The sequence below is a fragment of the Stenella coeruleoalba genome (assembly GCF_951394435.1).
Source record: "Stenella coeruleoalba genome assembly, chromosome: 18".
Lineage (NCBI taxonomy): Eukaryota > Metazoa > Chordata > Mammalia > Artiodactyla > Delphinidae > Stenella > Stenella coeruleoalba.
The window spans coordinates 67,003,535-67,024,367 of record NC_137164.1 but is presented as its reverse complement, the minus strand read 5'-3'; the positions used below and the strand labels follow the sequence as shown (position 1 = coordinate 67,024,367).

Genomic DNA, 20,833 nt, shown 5'->3' with positions numbered 1-20,833 from the left:
CTTAGTTGTGGCATGCAAACTCTTAGTTGTGGCATGCATGTGGGATCTAGTTCCCTGACCAGGGATGGAACCTGGGCGCCACCAGGGGAGTCCCCAAAGTAATCTTTATTAAAGACAAATCTAACTTACTCTTCTGCCTAAAGCCTTCACTGACTCACTACTTCTAGCAGGACGAAAGAAAAAACACCCCTCAGTGTAGCACCCCCAAGACCCCCGAATGTCCTAGCCTCGGCTTTCTCCCCAGCCTCTCTTTCACTGCTTCCTCCTTAGGGGAGCCCTGAACTTAGGCAAATGCAATCACTTGTGTTCCCACAGCTGTCTCAAGCCCTTGTGCTTTTTCTCACACGTTCTCTAGGCCTGAAATGCCTGCCCGAGTGCTGGTCTCTTCCAGATTCCCCTCAACCACACAGGGCTTTGCTGAGTCCCTCAGGGAGAACCAGGACTCTTTTGCTGGCGCAAACTCCAATAGAAACCTAGCACTTCGCCTTGACTCATCTCTCTTCCCCCAGGGGCTGCAGGCTTCCTGAAGCCAGGGCAGCGCCATTTTCTCCCTCACGGCTGCACACTGCAGTGGAACCAAGAGAGGCACAAATAAGTGGAGCACACAGCTCCTGTCCTTCAAGAATTCAAATGCTACGCGGTGAATGAATAAAGCACGAACCCATGAAAAGTTATGTAACGGTCCCAGCAGTGGAAAATGCTCCGCAGCTGCTGGTACCAAAATGACTCGGCAACGTCACCGACCATGGAGCCAGCACCCCTACTGGGGGCGGGGAGCGAACCTGAGAGCAAGAAGCTGGTGGGAGTAGACTCAACGTGTGACTGGCACGCCGCCGCCACATCAATGTACAGAAGAGTGGGAAAGCTCTGCCGTGGGGGGAGACGAGAGCTGGAAGCAAGGGACCGCGCGTTATTATGTCGTCCACTCAGCCCTCATCACAGTGAGTCCATAAGCCAACGAGCCGAAAGTTTCTGCTTAGTGACCACCGTGGAAGTGTCCAGAAAGGTCATGTCACTGGGCCTGATGATGAACTTCAGGACACTGTGCACTGACCCTGTAAGCTGCAGATGAAGCAAGGTCTGCAGAGCCATCACACTGCTCACTGCCCTTTAGAGCCATGGAGGTGTATTCGCTGCAGAGCACGTTACAAGTGCTTCAGAAGTGCAACGTCAGAGTTCACTTTCAAGAACCAAGATGTGACTCCCGTGGCAATGTCCTAGGATGAGGCTGGCTGGTCAGGGCACAAGTGATGCTTGCCCTTCCTCTGCTTCCAAACCCTGCACTACTTCTTAACGTGGTGCGTGCGTTCCCGCTGAAACTCCTTTCAAGAGCGAGCCAACTCTTGCTGACTCTTGTGATCTTCTCCTCGTCATTGTCTCTGCCTGGCGTTTTTTGGGGGGTGGGAGGGTAGCCTCTGAATCTGTTGAGCACCCCCTCTCCCACTCTTCCTGAAACACTCCTCTCCCGGCTGCTGTGCTACTGAACTCTCCCGGATCCCTCCCCGCCCCCTGGAATTCCTTTCTTCCTCCTCTCTGCTCTCCCTGAACATGGGTCTCGGGCTGTCTTTAGTGGTTTGTCCTCTCAGAGGATAGCTGTATAGTTTCCAGCCAGGACTACCCACCTGTATTCAGCTGGGCTCAGTACATTAAGAAATTCTGTAAATATTTATTATGTACATATCGAGTCACTAATTCTCCAAATGTATGGGTGCCTACCACATGCCAGGCATTATTCACACATTAGAGACACAATGGAAAAGCCCCACCCCCACCCCAAGACACACCTCGGGCACAGATGGGACGTGAGTCAATGGTGAGGGGCGGGACTGGCAAGGTCAGGAAAGACGCCAGAGGCTCTAAGGACAGACAGAGGGTCAGTGCTGCCCGGGAGGCTGGAGGAGGGGATTTCAGAAAGTTTACTCAAGAGTGAGCAAGAGTTGGGCAAGCAGAGACCGTGTGTGGGTGAGATGGGGTGCAGCGGGGAAGTCGGTACAGGGGAAGTTTGTTGTTGGCAGAGGGAAGGGTAGATGAAGAGGCAAGAAGTGAGAAACAACACGGGGCTGAGATGAACTGTGAACAGTTCGGAGTGATTAGCCCGAGGCTGCTGGGGGCCGGGGGAAGGCAGGGGCTAAAAAGCAGGCAGGGGCCTTGTGTAGCCAGCAGAACTGCCTTGTAGGCTCAGGAGGGCCTCGGAAGGACTTTGGTGGGAGTGAGACAATCAGGTTTGTGTCTTCACAGAGCTCGCCCTGGGGGCTGGAGTGTGGGGCAGGGCCGGGAGAGGGGGGCAGTTGTGACAAGCTTTTATTAGGTGAGTGACATCGGTGGCCTGAACTAAGGCAGGGGGATGAAGAGAGAGGGAGTGGTGGGTTTACAGCGAGAAGGTAGACTCTCTGGGGTGCAGGTGAGGGAGGCGACACGAGGGACACGGATGCAGGAGGGAAGAGTCCAAGGGGAAGCCACAGTGTTCTGGTTTGGGCCCCTGGGTGGACGATGGTGCTTTCCATCCGGGAGGGAGTGAGACAGAGAAGCCAATTTAGCAAAGCAAGGGTAAATTTCCGGTGCCTGTGGGGCATTCAAGTGGAGATGCCCGGCAGGCAGTAGGATATTTAGGTCTGGAGCCCAGGAGAGAGGAGGTCTAGACCATAGGTCTAAGTCTGGGAGCCATGAGCTTAGCACAGAGGGGAGAGCCATGGACTGCGAGTGTGCGGGGGGAGAGATCAGCGGGCTGGACCTCAGCGGACAATGCCGGTTAGGAGCCCAGTGAGGAGCTGGCCATTATCCCGGCCAGGCATTCACAGAGCAGAGCGCTGGATTTCTAAAATCTCCTGTTGGTCTTTTCCTCCATGGTCTCTCCTTTCTCCACCCATCTCACATGCTGCAATGAAAGGAATTTCTCTGAGATACCTGTCCTACCTTTACAACTGACTAAACCACTTTTGACAGCCTCCAATGTCAAAATCCAACTCTGCCGTCGGGTTGAAAAACACCTCCCTCGATTACAGTCGCTGTGTTACTTCTCTCTGTCACTAGGTACCCTACCACCTCAGCCCCCCATGTCTCCTCGAGGCCTTCCCCTTTCAGGCCTCCTTATCACCTCCACGCCTCCCTCCCTCTGGCTGGTCCTCTCCTCTGGGATGACCTGCCTCATCCTCTCCACCCGCGCCACATCCTGCCCATCCTTCTAGCCCCTGAAACCTCCTCTCACAGTAACAGGACCCCCAGTGGCGCCTTCCTGGGTGTCTTACTGCCCCGCGCACTCTGGTCTATATTTCATCGTTCTTGGATATTTCTCTAATTCAAGTGTATCTGCTGAGCTCCCTGACGTTGATCACAAAGTCATTAAGGGAAAAGACAGGTTTTTCACTTCTTAGGTGCCAACCGAGTCCCCACCAGTCTTGGTCACTGTCTCAATAATGACCACTGGCTGACTGCGACCGCAGAGCCAAGTGCGGAGCACAGGCGGGTAGGCGACAGCGAGCACAAAGCAGCAGCTGCCTGGCGGCGAGACAGAAGCAGGCAAAAGACGCGCAAGGGAATTACACTCAAACAAGACTTCGGCGTTATTCTGGAGTGCTCGCAATTAAAAACTGCAAACAGATCAATCTAATGTACAGTAACTAGGAAGTGATTGGTTTTTTGACCAAATAAATTCTGGGTTCTATGAAAAACATTTGAAAACCCAGTTTGTTAACAAGTGACAGACTTATCTTAAATGCAACAACAGAATTTGAGAAGGCCTACAGTAAGATACAAGGACACTAAAACAATCAAAAAAGGTATTTTAAAAACATAGAAGATGGAAGCACAAGTTCTAACTTTGATTGAACACTAAACTTGGCATTGAGTGTCCTGACAGCCGAAGTAAAAAAGGAAAGGAAAAAAACCAACAACAACACACACACACAGAGGCCCTGGAATCGGACACATCTGGGCCCCTAGTCTGCAGCCCTGCCGGCAGCTGTGTGTCTCTGGGCAGACCGGCATCCCCGAGCCTCAGGGGACACGGAGGAGACAGCTGTGTTTCTCGAGGCCGACGCTGGGAAGAAATGAGGAGGGCGCTGAGTAAGCCCCGGACTAAAGAACCACACGCTCTTCTCTCCAGCACGATGAGAAGTCTGAGGCAAGAGCCCAGGGGCTGGGATTCGGAACTGTGGGCAAGACTGACCTCGGAAAGTGGAAGAGCCTGCCACGCGGCGGGGAGAGCCACAGACCAAAGGACGTCACTTCACAGCTGCCCGGCTGGAAGGCCCTCTCCAAGAGGGCGGGGATTTTGGTCTGGTTCGGTCATGGATGCTTGGGCTCTGCAACCCGGCAGATACTATGATATTCAAAGTATCTGTGGTGAGGAAGACACCGGGTGGAGTCTGCAGTGAGCCACAGAGGACCACCATGATGCGGACGTCCAGGGCACTGGAGCACGGGCACACATACACAGCAGAGAATTACACACTTTCGAAACACTGCTGCTGGACCCTGGGGGACGGGAAGTGCCTGACCACGGGTACAGAGTGAGCGCATGGTCAGAAGTGTGAGACCTACCAAGTTCTGTGGTCAGGTGCGACCAAAGAAAGCCATCGTCCGACGTAAGTGGTGTATCCAGGGTCAGCACGAGCAGGGCGGGGGGCAGGCGAGCTGCACAAGCAGGTCCACCAAGACCACCATGTTGATAACCTCTGTTGCATAAAAACCTCTTCTCCAGTTCACACCTCCTGCTACATGGGGGTGGGTCCCTAACCACCAAGTGACAAGGAGGAAAATGGCCAAATTGGGTTCATGGATGGGTTGGCTTGGTACACAACTGAAAGCTGAAAAGAGACCGTGGCTGCACTACAGCTCCACTCAGGGGTCACCTTGAAGAACAGTGACGGGGACAAATGCTCCCAATGGGTAGAGCTTGGGCAGTGCATTTGGTCGCCCGCTTTGCATGGAAAGAGAGGTGGCCTGAGGTAAATAACACCTAGGGACTCATTGGACGTGGTGAATGACTTGGTTAGGTGGTCAGGGGATGGGAAGGTAGGGGACAAGGAGGCCTGGGAAGAGTCATGTGGGTCCAGCCAAGGAACAGGCATGAAGCGTGACATCTAGGTTCCAGTGTTTACTGTGAACATCCAGCACAGAAGAGAGAGACAGGATGACTTGGCAGACTGACGTCAGCCAGCCTCTGTCACCGGCCATCCCAGGGCTGGCAGGTGAACAGAGCAGCCAAGATGGCCGGGAAGGAGCCCCACTGTGCATGGGCCCCACTCACTAATGTGGACTTAGCTTCCAGGGTAACAGAGAGCAGTGCTGAGCCCTGATACGTATGCCACCACCCATCAAGGAGAACCAACAGTCATAGAGCCAGGTAGACTATATTGGGCCCTTTTCAGTCTGGAAGGGGCACCGTTACAGACTGAAACATGCCCCCAAAAACTCACAGGCTGAAGTCCCTAACCCCCAATGTGACCGTATTTGGAGACAGGGACTTTAAACAGGTAATTAAGGTTAGATGAGGTCATAAAGATGGGGCCCTCCCTAATCCAATGGGACTGGTGTCCTTATAAGAAGGGCCACCAGGAACACGCAGGCGCCAAGAAAAGGCCATGTGAGGACACAGCAAGAAGGTGGTTGCCTGCGAGCCAAGGACAGTCCTCACTAGAAACCAACCCTGACGGTATCCTGATCTTGGACTTCTAGCCTCTAGAACAATGAGGAAAAGTTTGTTACTGAAGCTGCCCAGTCCGTGGTACTCTGTTCGGGCGACCTGCGTTGACTATCACAGGCAGCAATTCATTTTACCTGGAACTGACACCTTTTCTGGTTATGGGGCTGCCTGCCCTTTCTGTCGCTAAGCACCACCTCTGTGGGTTGACAGAGGGCATGAGGTACCGACCAGGGTTCCAGATGACATCACATCAGACCACAAGGCCCGCTTCTAGCAAAGAGGGCGCGGCAGTGCCAAGACCACGGGATACACTGACCCTCACACAGCACGACCCAGGCGCTACCAGCTTGCCAGACCAATGGGTAGCCAGGTGAAGGTGGGAGTGAGACGCCAACCTGGAGATGGTACCCGCCAAGGACAGCGCTTGAGGCTCTAGTGTGCAGTACAGACCCTAAATCAACCACCTTCACACGGGTGCTGTGTCCCCAGTAGGCGGAACACACGGCTCTTGTAAACAAGGGATGGAAGGAGAAGTTGCCCTGACTATCCTCCCTCAAGGTGACCCACTTGGGGAATCTGGGCTTCCTGTTCCACAACTCTGGATTCCGTGGTTTACAGAGCTCGGCTCACAGGAAGGGAACGCTTCCATCGGGGACGAAGCAAGAATACCGTTACATCTTAAGTTACAGCTGTTGCCCAGTTTGGGCTCTTGTGCCAAAAAGACCGGCAGGCACGGAAAGGAGTCATTATCCCGGCAGGAGTAATTAATCCTGACCACCAGGAAAAGCTACGGCCACGGGCACAAAAAGGGGAGGGAAGATCATGGGCGGCACTCGGGTGATCTGCGAGGGCATCTCTTGTACTTCCTCACCCAGTTTCTACAGTAAACAGACAAGTGCAGCAGCCACAGCTGGGAAGTGCTTGGGGACCGGGGACCCAGACCCCACAGGGATGACAGCATGTGTCGCTTCATCATGTAAGCCTTCCAGCCAAGGGTGGGGACTCTCAAGTGGACAACAGACGATGGAGATGGTCATCAGTGTATCCTCGAGACCGGCTTCAGCAGAAGGGGATGCAGTCTGTCCTGCTGACCTTCCTCTTGAAGGTTTCTCCTGGGAAAAAAGCACCACTGCAATCTTGGAGGTGTTGCTCCGAGAACTTAAGTAAAACAAGAAGATCCAAGCAGCACGAGGGGCGGATACTCTGGACGGGTCTGTGACCCAGATCCTCCCCCTCCTTCAGGACCAGCGCTCCATCTTCCTGCTGCCGGGGGGCGGGCACCTGATGGTTCTCAAGTAACATCTGCTCTGTGGATGGCGTGCATCTGGGGAGAGGCGCCTGCAATCTGCGCTAACACCTTTCTGAATCTGGGACGACTCGGAAGGTCTCTCGCAACTCCGGGGCTTGGGCACCTTAAGCTTAGCTCGGGCCTTCTTTGTGACTGGGGCTCGAAGTCTCCCTCTGCCCTTCACCGCCCCCCCCCCAAAGATGCTCATCCTGACGGCATTCTCCGATTCACTTCACACACAAGAGTCTGCCTGGGGACACCAACCTCAGAAACACAACCTCTCATTTTGCTCATGAGCACAAGACCACAGCTATCTACCAGGGAATCTCCCCCCAGGTAGCCTGAAGGTACCTCAGTCAATGTATTTCCCATCGCCTGCTCTTCTGATGTTGGTGGGATGGTGCTGTCATTGATCTCTCTCCTTGGCTAAGCCAGAAACCTCAGGATCATACACTACTTCTTTCTCTCCCTCATAGCTCTGTCCATTCTATCAGAAAATATTTATACTCATTATTACTCAGTTTTTTGGACACCGGCTGTTCTGAGTTCTCATACTTTTCATTATTTCCTCTGTTTCCTCAAAGGATCTACCTCTTCCTCCTGCTAAATGCAGGCTTAGCCTATAGCCTACATTCATCCTGGATGTGATTCTCCTACAGGACTCACCTCCCAACCCTACACACTTAATCCATGATCTGCACCTACGGCTCTGACCTCTCCAAGAGTGATGTCTGTCCTCCATGTTCAACTACATCAGGGGCACCTTTATTGTATGTTCCAGAGTCACCTCAAATTCAAATACACCTGTAGGGAATAGCCTTCACTTCTCTCTTTTACCTGCAGACTCGGCCCATTGATAAGGGGCCCCCTTCTTCCCACCCCAGATAGAAACTCTGGGACCCACCTCTCCACTGACGTCCAGGGACATCACATCTGATTTCACTTTCCAGACCACACGCGATGAAGACCTACTTCTCACACGCAATGCAGGCAGGAGATCGGGAGATGGCAGGAGAGAACAGAACTCTCTCTCATACCCCAGAGGGTAAAGGGGATGGAGACAAGAAACGAGGAACCCAATGCACTGGATCACAGAAGTGCCAAAGAAGGACCAGGTATGAGGTTTCAGCCTGACGCAGAGTAACCCTGGGAAGACCAGTGTGGTGTTGGATTGCTTGGATAGAGCAGTTTTTGTGGATAAATGCTCAGTATTTCCTGACGATTAACGACAAGGCTAAGAAAACAGAGAATTTATCTGATCTACCTGTTGGTTGTTCCCTTGAAAATTTTCTTACCTTCATATTCTCCATTGCAACCAAGGAAAATCAAGAAGTTTGACATTTGCTCTTCAGTCCGGAGCACACAATAATAAGCATTTTAACAGGAAGACACTGTGGCTTTTACAAGATGATAAAAACAGATAAATATCCCGTCTTGTTAACTATGCTTGGTGTTTCTCTAAGAAATCATGCTTATCTAATAGAAGTGGAGCAAGAATGTCCAGTCTGACCAGTCTTTCAGCTGCAAGTTACTTTTTTTACCTTAAAAAGAAAACACTAACAATAGCCACTATCAGAGACCTACATTCCACTTGGAAACATGTCAAGGTATCTATGATACAATGCACAGGAATGAAATGCAGACTCTACCACACATAGAGTCTCAAAGGAGAAGTTTACGCAGGCCCCTGAGTATTTCTGAATTTTCCATTGTGGTTATTGTTTACCTGCTGCTGTCTTTGCCGCCTCACTTGTGCAAACTGTGACAGCATCAGCTGCCGGTCCAGCAGCTCCATCCTCTGCTGTCTCTGAATGTCTACCGTGGCCCCCATCCCGATTCTGGCCTCGCTGGTGGGTTCTGAAGATGAGAAGATGGGCTCAAGTGTCCAAGAACAGAACTTTGCCATCCAGCTGGGGACGCAGAGCACCTCATGAACTTGCAACATTTTGCTGTTGTAGCAGAGCCCGGAAATCTAAAAGAAAAAGCGTTCAACTGGATTGTTGAAATGTCATAAAATGTTAAAGAACATATTTAACATAGAAATCAATAACCGCAAAACACTTCAGATGGTGTTTTCCTTCACTGTTGTAGTGTTAGGTGACAACCAGAACTCCTACCAGGTTGCAGGATACTAAGCAGCACAAACCAACAAAAAAATGAATTTACTCAGTAAACAAATGTGTTTTTATTAAGTTAGAAGAGACAGCAAAATCCTAACTATTTAACACTCAAAGTACTGGTACAATATTTAAAAAAACAATGTTGTCTTTTGAAAAAAAGCCATGAAATATTTGATTATCAAAACACTTTCACACTGTACTAACTCTGTGGTTATTCTTATTGGCAGATGGCCATCAGAGAGAGATACTGAGAGAAAACAACTTTGATATTCGATGATGTGACCCAGCATCAATATCAAATATGTAAATACAATACATTTATCAGAAAATAAAGACTACCTAAAATGTATACAGTTGTTTTAATAAAATTTGCAAGTATTTTTCCTAGATTTTAAAATCCTTGCCAATAGTTAGCAATTAACAATTCTGTTTACGAATAAGGCTATTTTTCATCTTTAAGGCAATTTATATGGTAAGAGAAGTCTCAGGAGTCTCTATGGTTTCCTAGGTAAAAATGAGAATGGCTATTCCTTTGTTAAAGACAAATCTTTAATTTTGTGAATTTGATTCTTAGGATAAGTTATTCACACCAAATTAGAACATATTTGACACATTTCTGTCTAACAAGAGAAAAGTACACTTTAATGTTTTACTAATAAAACTTAAATTAACTAATTAGGCAAAAATTTATTGAGCATCTGCTATATACCAGGTGTTGTTCTAGGCACTTAAAGTATAGCAGAAGACAAGATAAATAAAGCCCTACTCTTACAGAGGTAATCGTAATCAATACAGAGATTGGACAGTAAACAAGCAAACACACAAAACAATTCCAGACAAGATCTATGAAGGAAATAAAATAAGGTGACTTGGAGCAAGGACCTTCTTTAGGTCGGGTGGAAGTGACACTTGAGCAGAGTTCTTAAGGATAGTGAGGTGTCAGTGATTTGATGAACTGGAGGAAGAACGTTTCAGGCAGAGAAAACAGTGAGTGCAATGCAGGAATGAGCTTGGGAGTATCCATTAGAAATCTTAGTGGAGCTATCAAGAGGGTTGTTGGATATAAAAATCTGGAACTCAAGAGAAAAGTTTGCAGAGATAAAGATTTGGGAGTCAGTGGTATAAGACTGTGTTTAAAGCAACAGGACTACAGGAGATAATGAGGGCGGGGGACGTTATTACAGAGGAAAGAAGAGGACTTAGGACTGAACCCAGGGTACACCAGCATTTTGTGGATGGACAGAGTAGGAGAAGCCAGTAAAGAAATCTGAGAAGGGGCTGCCAGTGAGAAGAAGGAAAACTAGGAGAGTTTAGTACCACTGAAGCTAAGAGAACAGTGTTTTAAGATGGGAATAGTCAGCTATGTCTAACGTAGCCCAGAGTTCAAGTAAGACAGAGAGAGGAAGAAGATGACTGTTGGATTTGGCAACATTAAGAACCGTTTTGGTGCAGTGGTAGGAGCAAAAGACACACTGGAGGAGGTTGAAGAGTGAATGGAAAAGGACTTTTGGTTTCAAATAATTTCTATGCTACTTCTCTCAAAAATGGTACAAAACAACTAAGAAAACAAAAACAGAAACAAACTTCACATTCACTGAAACTAGAAAGCATCTGTAATCCTCAACCACACTAACAAAATGGAAAACACATTGAGTAGTTAGAAATACTTAGCATATGAGAAGGGTAAATCCAAACGAGGGAGAGGGTCCCACCCACCGCCCCCACCCCCCGCCACGGACTCAGGGATTAGAGGCACCAGGTACTGTGAAGGTGGGAGTGAAGTGGAAGGTCACAGAACTCTGTGCAAGAAGCAACTCCAATGCCTCCCCTCACCCAGCAGAGCCCCCATCTACCCTCTCCCTTCTCTACGGGGAGAAGGTAAAAGCTCTGCAGGGCCTGCATCAAAGAGGCTCTGGAGCGGGCAGAGCAGGCCAACAGCGGAGGCCGGGGGCTCTACACATGTGGACTTCATACAGACAGAGAGGCCTTCCGTGTATGTCTCACAGAACTTCCAGAAGAAGACAACAGAAGAAATATAGGAAGAAAGGGACTATATTTCAACAGATAATAGCTGAGTTTTCCAGAATTAATAAAGAATATAGATACTCAGATTGAAAATGCAATAGTCCCAAGGTGGATAACATAATGAAATTTATATCTAGATCCATTATAGTGAAACAGAGAAAGAAATCCTTAAAAGTGTGAAGAAAAAAGAACAAAAGAGCGTAGCTCATTATATAAGGGTAAGTCACAACCCACAGCAGTCGCACGCTGACAGCGCACCCTGAGGAGAATTCAGGGTGAAAAATCCGGATGAGGCACTCCGTGCTTTAGATAAACACGCCCCTAGAGGGCTAGATGCATATCTCAGGAAGAATTTCAATGACCCCAGATTCTTGCACCTTCACATACAAAGAAAAGCACTAAAATTAACTTGAGATTCTGCTCTTTCTGATTGGCGGTAATCTTTGACTGAGATGTATGCTTGACTAGATGTATTTCACAGCCAAAAAATTCATAATTTATTATACTGGCGCCTCCCCTACTTCTTTGGAGCGGTTCCTCAGAGCTATGGCCCAGGCTACAGTCCTCAGTAAGACGCTGAATAAACCTTAAACTCACAACTCTTATGTTGTGCGCTTTTCTTTAAGTCAACAAAAGTAACCAGAGATCAAATACTGACTGCCTAGAGGAAGGAAAAACAATGAGCTGCGAGCAGACAACAGCAACAAAAACAATGAGATACTTAGGAATAAATTTAATAAAAAATATATAAGGCCTTTATAGAAAACTAAAAAACTATAATAAGGGACATTAAAAAAAACCTCTAGTAATAAACAAAGATATCATAACATCACATCTACGAATGGGAAGAGGCAAAATTGTTAAGACATCAATTTTCACCATATTAATATATATATTCAATATAATACCAAAGAGACTCTTGGGGTTTTTTGGTTGGAACTTAAATAACAATCCTAAAATTTGTATGGAATATTAAGGTTTAAATTTTTAGAAACATAATGTTGGGAAAAAGAGGCTGGACCCAAAAGATTGCATACATTATGACCCCACTTTGTAAATGGATCAGTCAAGTGGAAAAACCATACAGCGAAGCATGGTGGTGATGACCATCTGCGGTGCGCCAGGAGAGCAGTCACAGAAGGGAGGGGCACCGGGGCTCCGGGGGCCAGCAGTGCTCTGACCTGCACAGGGTTTTGCGGGTGCGTCCGCTTCATAGTGATTTGTTTGGCTTCATAACATTTATAGTTGACGCACAGTTGGGTGTGTGTTATGTATCACAATAAAAAGATTTAAACATAAAGAATAAGTGATCCAGAAGAGTCAAGATAATTTTTGGGAAACATAATAAGGCCTATCAGATTTCAAAGTATGCTATAAAGTCTGAGTGATTAAAACAGTGTGGTCTTTACGGAGAGCTACTCAAATCGATGTAAAGAGCAAGAGCAGAGAAAAAGACTCGAGTACAAGGCACCTGGTTCACAGCAGAAATGGGTGCGTTAAACGGGAAAAAACATACACGGGCCACACATAAGGATAAAGACAAAACAGCTCTCCCTTCCTGACACCACACATAAATTCCCAATGGATTAAGGACACAAATATAATTTATAAAACTGTAAATCTTTCTGCACAAAATACAGAAGGAACATCTTTTTGGCACTGGGATGAGGACGGATTTTTAAATAAGAAACATAAAGCCCAAACTATAAAAGAAAACACACATTCATCTACTTTACAATTTAAAAGCTACAGTGGGGGACTTCCCTGGTGGCGCAGTAGATAAGAATCCACCTGCCAATGCAGGGGACACGGGTTTGAGCCCTGGTCAGGGAAGATCCCACATGCCGTGGAGCAACTCAGCCCGTGCGCCACAACTACTGAGCCTGCGTTCTAGAGCCCATGCTCCTCAACCAGAGAAGCTACTGCATGCCCGCACACCACAACGAAGAGTAGCCCCTCTCGACGCAACTAGAGAAAGCCCGTGCACAGCAACAAAGACCCAATGCAGCCAAAAACAAACAAACAAATAAATAAAAGCTACAGGGGGCCAAAAGTTACCATAAATGAAGGGAAACACGACAAGAGCCTGGGAGAAGGTCCTTAGGATTCTTGTCCTCAAGAAAGGTAGCGTCAGAACATAAAGAAACTATCCATTTGTAAGAAGACAGTCAACCCAACTCATAAAGCAGATGAAAAGGCAATTTCAGAAAAGGAAATTCCAATGTCCAACAAGCACATGAATGGACGTTTATCCTCACTTGCCTTCAGAGAACTGCAAATCTTCACTGAACAATGTTAAACATAATAAAAATTAGCAAAAAATGGAAAAACCTGGTTTCAAGTTTTCGTGAGGATGAGGGGGAACTGAGAATTCTCCCACAGTCCTGAGGGAAGGCAAAGTGGCCTGACCACTGGGGAGAGCAATTTGACAATACCCAGCAGAGCCGCCAAAGGTGTATTTCAGGAAATTCTCAATTGCAAAGCTCTGTGTAACAGCTAGGGAACAGTGTCCCAGGAGAGGAATGGTTAAAGAGTGGTTTATTCATCCCACAAAATACTAAACAGCAGTTAAATACACTCGGTGTACATGTATTAATATGTTTCTAAAAAGGTATTACATATTGTATTCATCTTTTTGCAAAACTTCAAAACACAACATGCTAGTATTTACTGCTTATGGGCACATACTCATGTAGTAAGTACAGAACCACGGAATGTGGTTTCTTCTGCAGCAGGATGATAAGGGAAGAAGGAAGGGGAGGCGTCGGGGGCAGCACTCTCTGTAACAAATATATATATATGTAATAAAGAAAGAGACAGGAAGTAAATATGGCAAAAATATATAATGAATTGGAGGCGAGGAAGTAAGGATTCCTTTTCTGAAGATCTGGATAAAAAGGAAGATAGAAAATGGACCTGTATAACAGCAAAATCACACTGATTTAGCTGAAGATAGCAAAATGTTGTTATAAATATAACGAAATATGAAAAAAATTGATCAAATCAGAACTGTGAGATTTGAATTAGGTGAAAAATTAAAATAAACACTTGTATTTTTTAGTCTCAAAGCGATTGTGAATTTGTCCACTTGTCCATAGTTGTGTTAACTTCATGTATTTGGAAAATGTTGGTGTATTTGGAAGCTGTCATTAGGCACACATACACTGCCCCTTTTATCATAATAAAGAATCCCTCTTTGCTCTGAGTAATACTCATATAGAAATCTATTTTGTCTTATATTAATATGGCCATTTCAGATTTCTATTTCCATGATTAATCTTTCTTCATTCTTTTTCAACCCTTTTTGTGTCTGTGTTTAAAGTGTGTCTTGTAGACGCCATATAGCACTTTCTTACTTTTAAATCCAGTCTGACAATCTCTGCCTTTTAATTAATGTGTTTACCTATTCACACTTAATATACTTACCTGGACATAGTTGAATTTTGCTGTTTGGTTCTATCTCATTTGCTTTTTGTTCCTCTTTTCTTACTTCCTTTTGTGTTGAGCAAATATTTCTTAGTATTTCATTTTAATTTGTTTAATGGAATTTTGTTAGCAATATCTCATATTTTTTTCTTGTGTTTGCTCTAGGGATTACAATACACACATAATGTGTTTAGAGTTAATACTGAATTACTTCAATTAAAATATAGGAAATTTCAAGAGTATAATTCCATTTAACATCACCCCCATTCACTGTGCTACTTTTCTGTCTTAATTATGTTATACCTATATACGTTATAAACCCATTAATACAGTGTTATTTATGCTTTATGAAATCATATACCTTTTAAAGAAATACAGAAAAAAATAACGACAATGTATAATTGTTGCCTGTACTTAAGGAGCTCACAATTTAGTAAGGGGGCGGGTTCTTAATGGGGGGGGGTTTGGTCATAGATTCCTTCAGGGAATTGATGAAGGCCGAACATTTTCATTCTCTTGCCCATATCTATCCCCTCACCATCACACATACAGTTATGAAATTATGTGTTCAATATTAGTAGGAACGTCCTATGTAGGACATCCTACCCAGTAATAAACAAATGCACGGCTGCAAATTCTGGCGGGGATAAAGTAGGGCTTTTGTGCTCATTGGCTTAAAGTTCTATTCTAAGGGTTACTTATTTGAATGTATGCTCTGGAAGGGGAAGAATTTTGGTTGGTTTTGATCACTGTTTTGCCTCTGCACCTAGAAGAGCACCTGCTGGGAGAATCGTGAATGAATGAATAGTCCAAAAAACCCCCAAAATGTCATCTCAGATTCTTTTAAAGAAAATTGGAAAGGTGCCAGTAGACACACTTTTTTGGTCCGAAGTTCATATTTCCCATGTGACAAAAAGGTAGAATTCACCTGTCCCCACCTCTGATACACCAGCATGACCCCAAGCTGTCAGACAAATAAAGTGCTACTGTAAAATGTTTCAGGTGGTGAAATTAAAATTCATATTTTAAGGCAAGAAAAGAAAAATTTAAACACAAAATTTTCTCTGCCCGTTTTGTCCTCCTCCACCTCCTCTAGTGTGCTCTGTGCATCTGCATTATGTGTTAGCCAGACCTACCCTACGGCAGAAATACCTGCTCAACCACAATGCTCAATCTTTCTCCTTCTGGCGCTACTATGTAACTCCTCAGATGATAACACTCCTTACTCAATCCTGTAAATGGTCACAGTGACCCACCACTTGCCTTGTACACGCAGACACCTTAGATGAACTTTATGTACAATGCCAACATATCATTTTCCTTAGAGATTGGTGCAGAATAGACTGGTCAGACAACCTGGGGAGATACTGGGCTGCACCTTAGCTCTTAGTTTAGATACTGACTTATGACCTTATTAATTTTACTGGCTATATTACTTGTATTCTGCCTATTTTACAAGATTATTGTTTTTTTGCATTACCAAATGTGTGCTAAAATAAATGATGATTAGGTGACTTGAAACCACTGACCAAACATACAGTCCTGTAAGATCAATGATTGTAACAGTGTGACTCTGGATACGGGAAGAAGCAACAAGAGGGAACCATTTCCTAGACCATAACAGACTAGTGAGACAGGAGGTCCAGAGGCTTTTGGCTACTGTTAACAGGGCCTAGTCCAGTAATAGCACTGAGTAGCCTATCAATGAAATCCTCCTCTGACCTGGGAATGAGCATTCCTAAGCACAGTGGGAAAAACTGGTCACGAAATGCCTCCCAAACCTTAGTCAATACTAAGACTGAAAGGGAAGGGACTGTAGAATAAACAAAGTTGCCCACCATCCAGTTCTCCAAGAATCAAGTCATTAGCCACTGCAGTCGCTGACCTACAGCAAGCAGCACACTCTGAAAGGATTTCAAGGCGAAGTTCAGGATGAAGCACTTTGTGCTCTGGGAAAACTGACAGAACTGGATCTTAAGACAGTTAGATATTTCAGGAGAAACTGTTGTAAACTTAGTTTCCTGCACCTCTGCATACTTAGAAAAACACTAAGACCATTAGCTAAGGTATCTGTTCCTTGCAAATAGCAGGAGCCTTCTAGTAAGATGTGTGCCTGACTGCATGTGCTCCTTCGTCACAGTCACACGTGTATCGGCCTCCCCCTTCTCTCTGCGGAAGTTCTCAGAGCTCTCTGAAAGGCTGTCTCCTGGGTTATAATCCTTGGGTTGGCTCAGATAAAAATTTCCATGCTTTCTTAGATTGACTATTGATTAATTTTTTGGTCAACACAGGTATTCACACAAAGGATTAAAATATAAAGAGCTTTAAGAATTTAGTTTCCTATAAATATTTGATAATCACATTACCAACCCTTCTTATCCTGGGACTTCTGAATGATAGTTTTCTTGAAACCCCCAGAGTTTGTGAAAAAAGAGGCTTTAAAAATAGACCACCTGCTGGGATTTGCAGTGTCAAGAGGCCAGGGGAAATCCTAAGGGAGAGGTCTGGCAGGCCCTCAGAGCCCGGAAGCCCAAGATCAAGCTGAGAGGCCCAATGGCAAGGGATGAAGCAGTGGCAGTGATCTCGGGCAGGCCAGGACTCAGGGCCAGGATGCTCAGATACAGTGGAAATGAACAAGCGGGCTGTGTCTGTGAAGGGCAGGGAGAGCTGGAACCAGAGCATTCAAGCAGCAGGAGTTGGGAACCCCGGCCAGGTAAAGGGTCCCAGAGGTGAAGCAACCAGAGAGCATTCCGGACCTCTTGCAGTTGAAAGTCCAGGCCAAAGGGAATAAAGAATTTAATTTGCTGTGTGGAAACATGTGAAACTCCCTTGATTACAGAGAGTAAACCTCAACTGTCCTCTGGTCTTGTTTAGTGTTAGCATGAAACCACAGCCAGCGGAGATGAGAAACCATGACCTGGCACCAGCACTCAGGTTTCTGTTGATCTCCTTCTCCAGTCACCTGTGGCTGAACAAAAGCCTGCCTGGCAAACTACACTGCCAGGGTCCTAGTGAACCACAGTCCCAACATTCAAGAAACTTGTCATCTAATGGGACAGTAGGACAAACACAAGGGGCTGCTTTCCTGGGGGAGAGCATTGCCGTCACAAGATAAAGAGGAGCTGAGGGAACAAATGTTCCCTTGTATCTGGACCCTTTCATGCAGACTTCATATTCACTCAAGTCCCGAGGAAACCAGGCCCACTGAGGCCTCACGTATTCATTCAACACATATTTTACTGAACTTCTATAAGGTGCCAGGCTGTGTTCTAAACACTGGGATACAGCAGGAGGCAAAACAAAGAAAAGCCCTGCTCTAACGAACCTTACATTTTCCTGTTCCTTCTCCTTCACTGAAAAACACTAAAGAAAGAAGGAAGGAACTTTGGAAATTACTCATTTTATTATGCAAAGAGTATGTACACAAGTTAGAAACGCCCCAAGTTATTTGTGCCACTTGTGATTAATTATGAAATGACTGTTGTTTTCGTGACAGAGTCATGTGGCATTAAGCACTTATTGAAAGAGTCTTGCTATCTTGTTCTTTGTCAAGTACAAGAGTGATTCAGATGAATTTCCCATAGCCCTCTTTTCTCTTTCAATATTATTTTAAAGTATCTATTTAAACACTGGGTATCCTTCTGATTCTTGAAAAGTTGAATAAGAATAACAGAATTAATTAACAGAATTAATTAAACTAATAATAGATTATTTGTTTCTAACAAATTGTCTTAGAAAGCTGCTCTAAGCTTTTTCTTTCAGAAAATCATGCGTCAAGAGGATTAGGTTAACTGCATAAAGCAGAAAACTGCAAATAACAGTGGCTTAAATACAACAGAAATTTATTTCTCCCTCAGGTTAGAAAAGCTCCAACCATCTTAACTGCATTCCAGGCAGCGGGGAGAAGAAAATGAGGAAGAACAAAAGGACAAAAGGCTACTTTAAGGAGCCTTCCTAGAAGTCCCACCAATACGTATGTTTATAGCTCATTAGCCAGGATGCCAGGATTTAGTCTGATAGCCATACCTAGATGCAAAGGAGACTGGAAAACGTGATCTTTTAGTTGGCGGCCCTGCTGCCTCAAATAAGATGAAGGTTCTGTTACGAAGGAAAAAAATACATTGGGAGACAGCTAGAGTCTCTAGCACATGGAAAAAAGTCTTAATCAAATGCTAAAATGTAAATACCTTTGAATTTCCCTTTCAACAAGGAGACCACCTCCCTTTAAACTTATATTCACTTTCATGAACTGATTCAACAAACTAAAATCGAGGGGAAAACAGGCTTATGTTAAAAATTTGCTTCTTACATTGGACTAAAAATAACAAATTAAAAATGAATGTAAAGATCAAGAACAACTTACACATTTACAGATAGAGACTCAACAGGGAAAAACGAAATCCTTTTTTAAGACCAGGAACAAGGCAAGGATGTCTATTCATCACTCTTATTTAACATTATACTAGAGGTCTTAGCTAGTGCAATAGGCAAGAAAAATAAAAGGCACAGATTAGAAACGAAGAAGTAAAACATATAAACCAAACCTATTTCCTGATGACTTGATCATATATGTAGGAAACCATAAGGAATCCACAGAAACAACAAATTCAGCAAAACTACAGTATACAATAGCAATATACAGAAATCAACTGCGTTTCTATATACAAGCAGCAAACAAAATAACTCCATTTAAAATAGCATCAAAACCCCACAAAAAGGAATACATTTAATGAAAGATGTGTAGGGCCTGTACATCGAAAATTTAAAAATTAAAAAGGGGAATTGAAGAATTACTAGAAAAATGTAGACATATTATGTTTATGAATTGGAAGACCCAATATTGTTAAAATAGTTGTACTAGTTATCTATTACTGACTAACAAATTACCCAAAACTCAGTGGCTTAAAACAATAAGCATTTATTATATGTACAGTTTATGTGGGTCAGAAATCTAGGGACTGCTTAGTTGGGTGGCTGTAGCTCAAGGTCTCTCATGAGGCTGCAGTCGAGATGTCAGCCTACCTGCCTTCATCTGGGACTCCTGACTGGGGCTGAAGGACCAGCTTCTAATGTGGCTCAGAAACACAACTGGCAAGTCAGTGCTGACTGCTGGCAGGATGCCATCATTCTTTGCCTTGCAGACCTCTCCACAGGGCTGCTTCAGTACCCTTGTGACATGGCAGCTGGCTTCCCCCAGAATGAGTGACCTGAGAGGGAGCAGGATAGAAGTAACGTGCCTCTTATCATCAGCCTTTTGGAGTCACACTCCATCCCGCCATATTCTATTCATTATAAGTGAATCGCTAAGTATAGCCCACACTCTAGAAGAGGGAAATTAAGCTCCATCTCTTGAAGTATAAAATAATCTGTGGCCATATTTTAAAATATCAAAATGGCAATCCTTCCTAACTGATCTATAGTTTCAGTGCAATCTCAAGCAAAATATTAACTGTATTTTTTCTTTTTTGAAGGAAATTATAAGTTGATTTAAAAAGGCATATGGAAAGTCAATGTTCCTAAAATAGCTTGACCAGTTTTGAAAAAGATGAACAAAGTTGGAATACTTACGTTACCTGGTTTCAAGACTTACCATACTCAAAAGTACTCAAACAGTATGGTACTGGCATGAGAACAAACATATAAATCACTGAGATAGAAAAGAAAGTCAAGAAACAGACTCACACTGGTCAACGGACTTTCAACAAAGGTGCTAGGGTAATACGCAAAAGAGAAAAGAGTCTTTTCAACGCTGATGGAACAATGCTAGATATCTGTATGGAAAAAAATACATCTCAACCCTTAACTTCACAAATATTATACTCAAAGTGGATCTTAGGCCTAAATGTAACAGCAAAACCCATTAAATTCTAGATGAAAACATAGGACAAAATGTTTGTGACATCAGATTAACAAATATTTCTTAAGATACCAAAGCACAAACTATTTTAAAAACTGAAACACTGAATTAGTCAAGTTAAAACTTTTGCTTATTGAAAGTCATAGTTAAGGAAACGAAGAGGCAAACCACAGACTGGTATAAAATTTTTACAAAATATATCCAACAAAGGGCTTATATCCAGAATATAAAAAGAACTCTTTTGATGTAATTATAATACAAATGTAACCCAACGAAAAAGTGGGTGAAAGATTTGAACAGACACAACACAAAGGAAGATATACAAATGGCTAATAGTCACAGGAAAAGATGCCCAAATCCCTAGTCATTAGAGAAACGCAAATTAAAACCACAAGATATAATTACACACCACCTAGAATGACTGAACTTAAAATGACTGACAATGCGGAGTTCTGGCAAGGAGGCGGAGGAAC

The 20,833-nt window shown here is 44.6% G+C and overlaps 1 protein-coding gene across 3 annotated transcripts in view; it reads right to left on the bottom strand.

The window, feature by feature from the left end:
- The window catches only part of UBAC2 (UBA domain containing 2), a 152,231-nt gene that overhangs the window by 28,639 nt on the left and 102,759 nt on the right, over positions 1-20,833 (bottom strand). For all 3 annotated transcript variants that reach the window (XM_079902690.1, XM_079902691.1, XM_079902689.1), the window contains one exon: positions 8,659-8,904. In XM_079902690.1, coding sequence (XP_079758816.1) covers positions 8,659-8,904 — 246 coding nt within the window. The remainder of the gene's footprint in view (positions 1-8,658; positions 8,905-20,833) is intronic.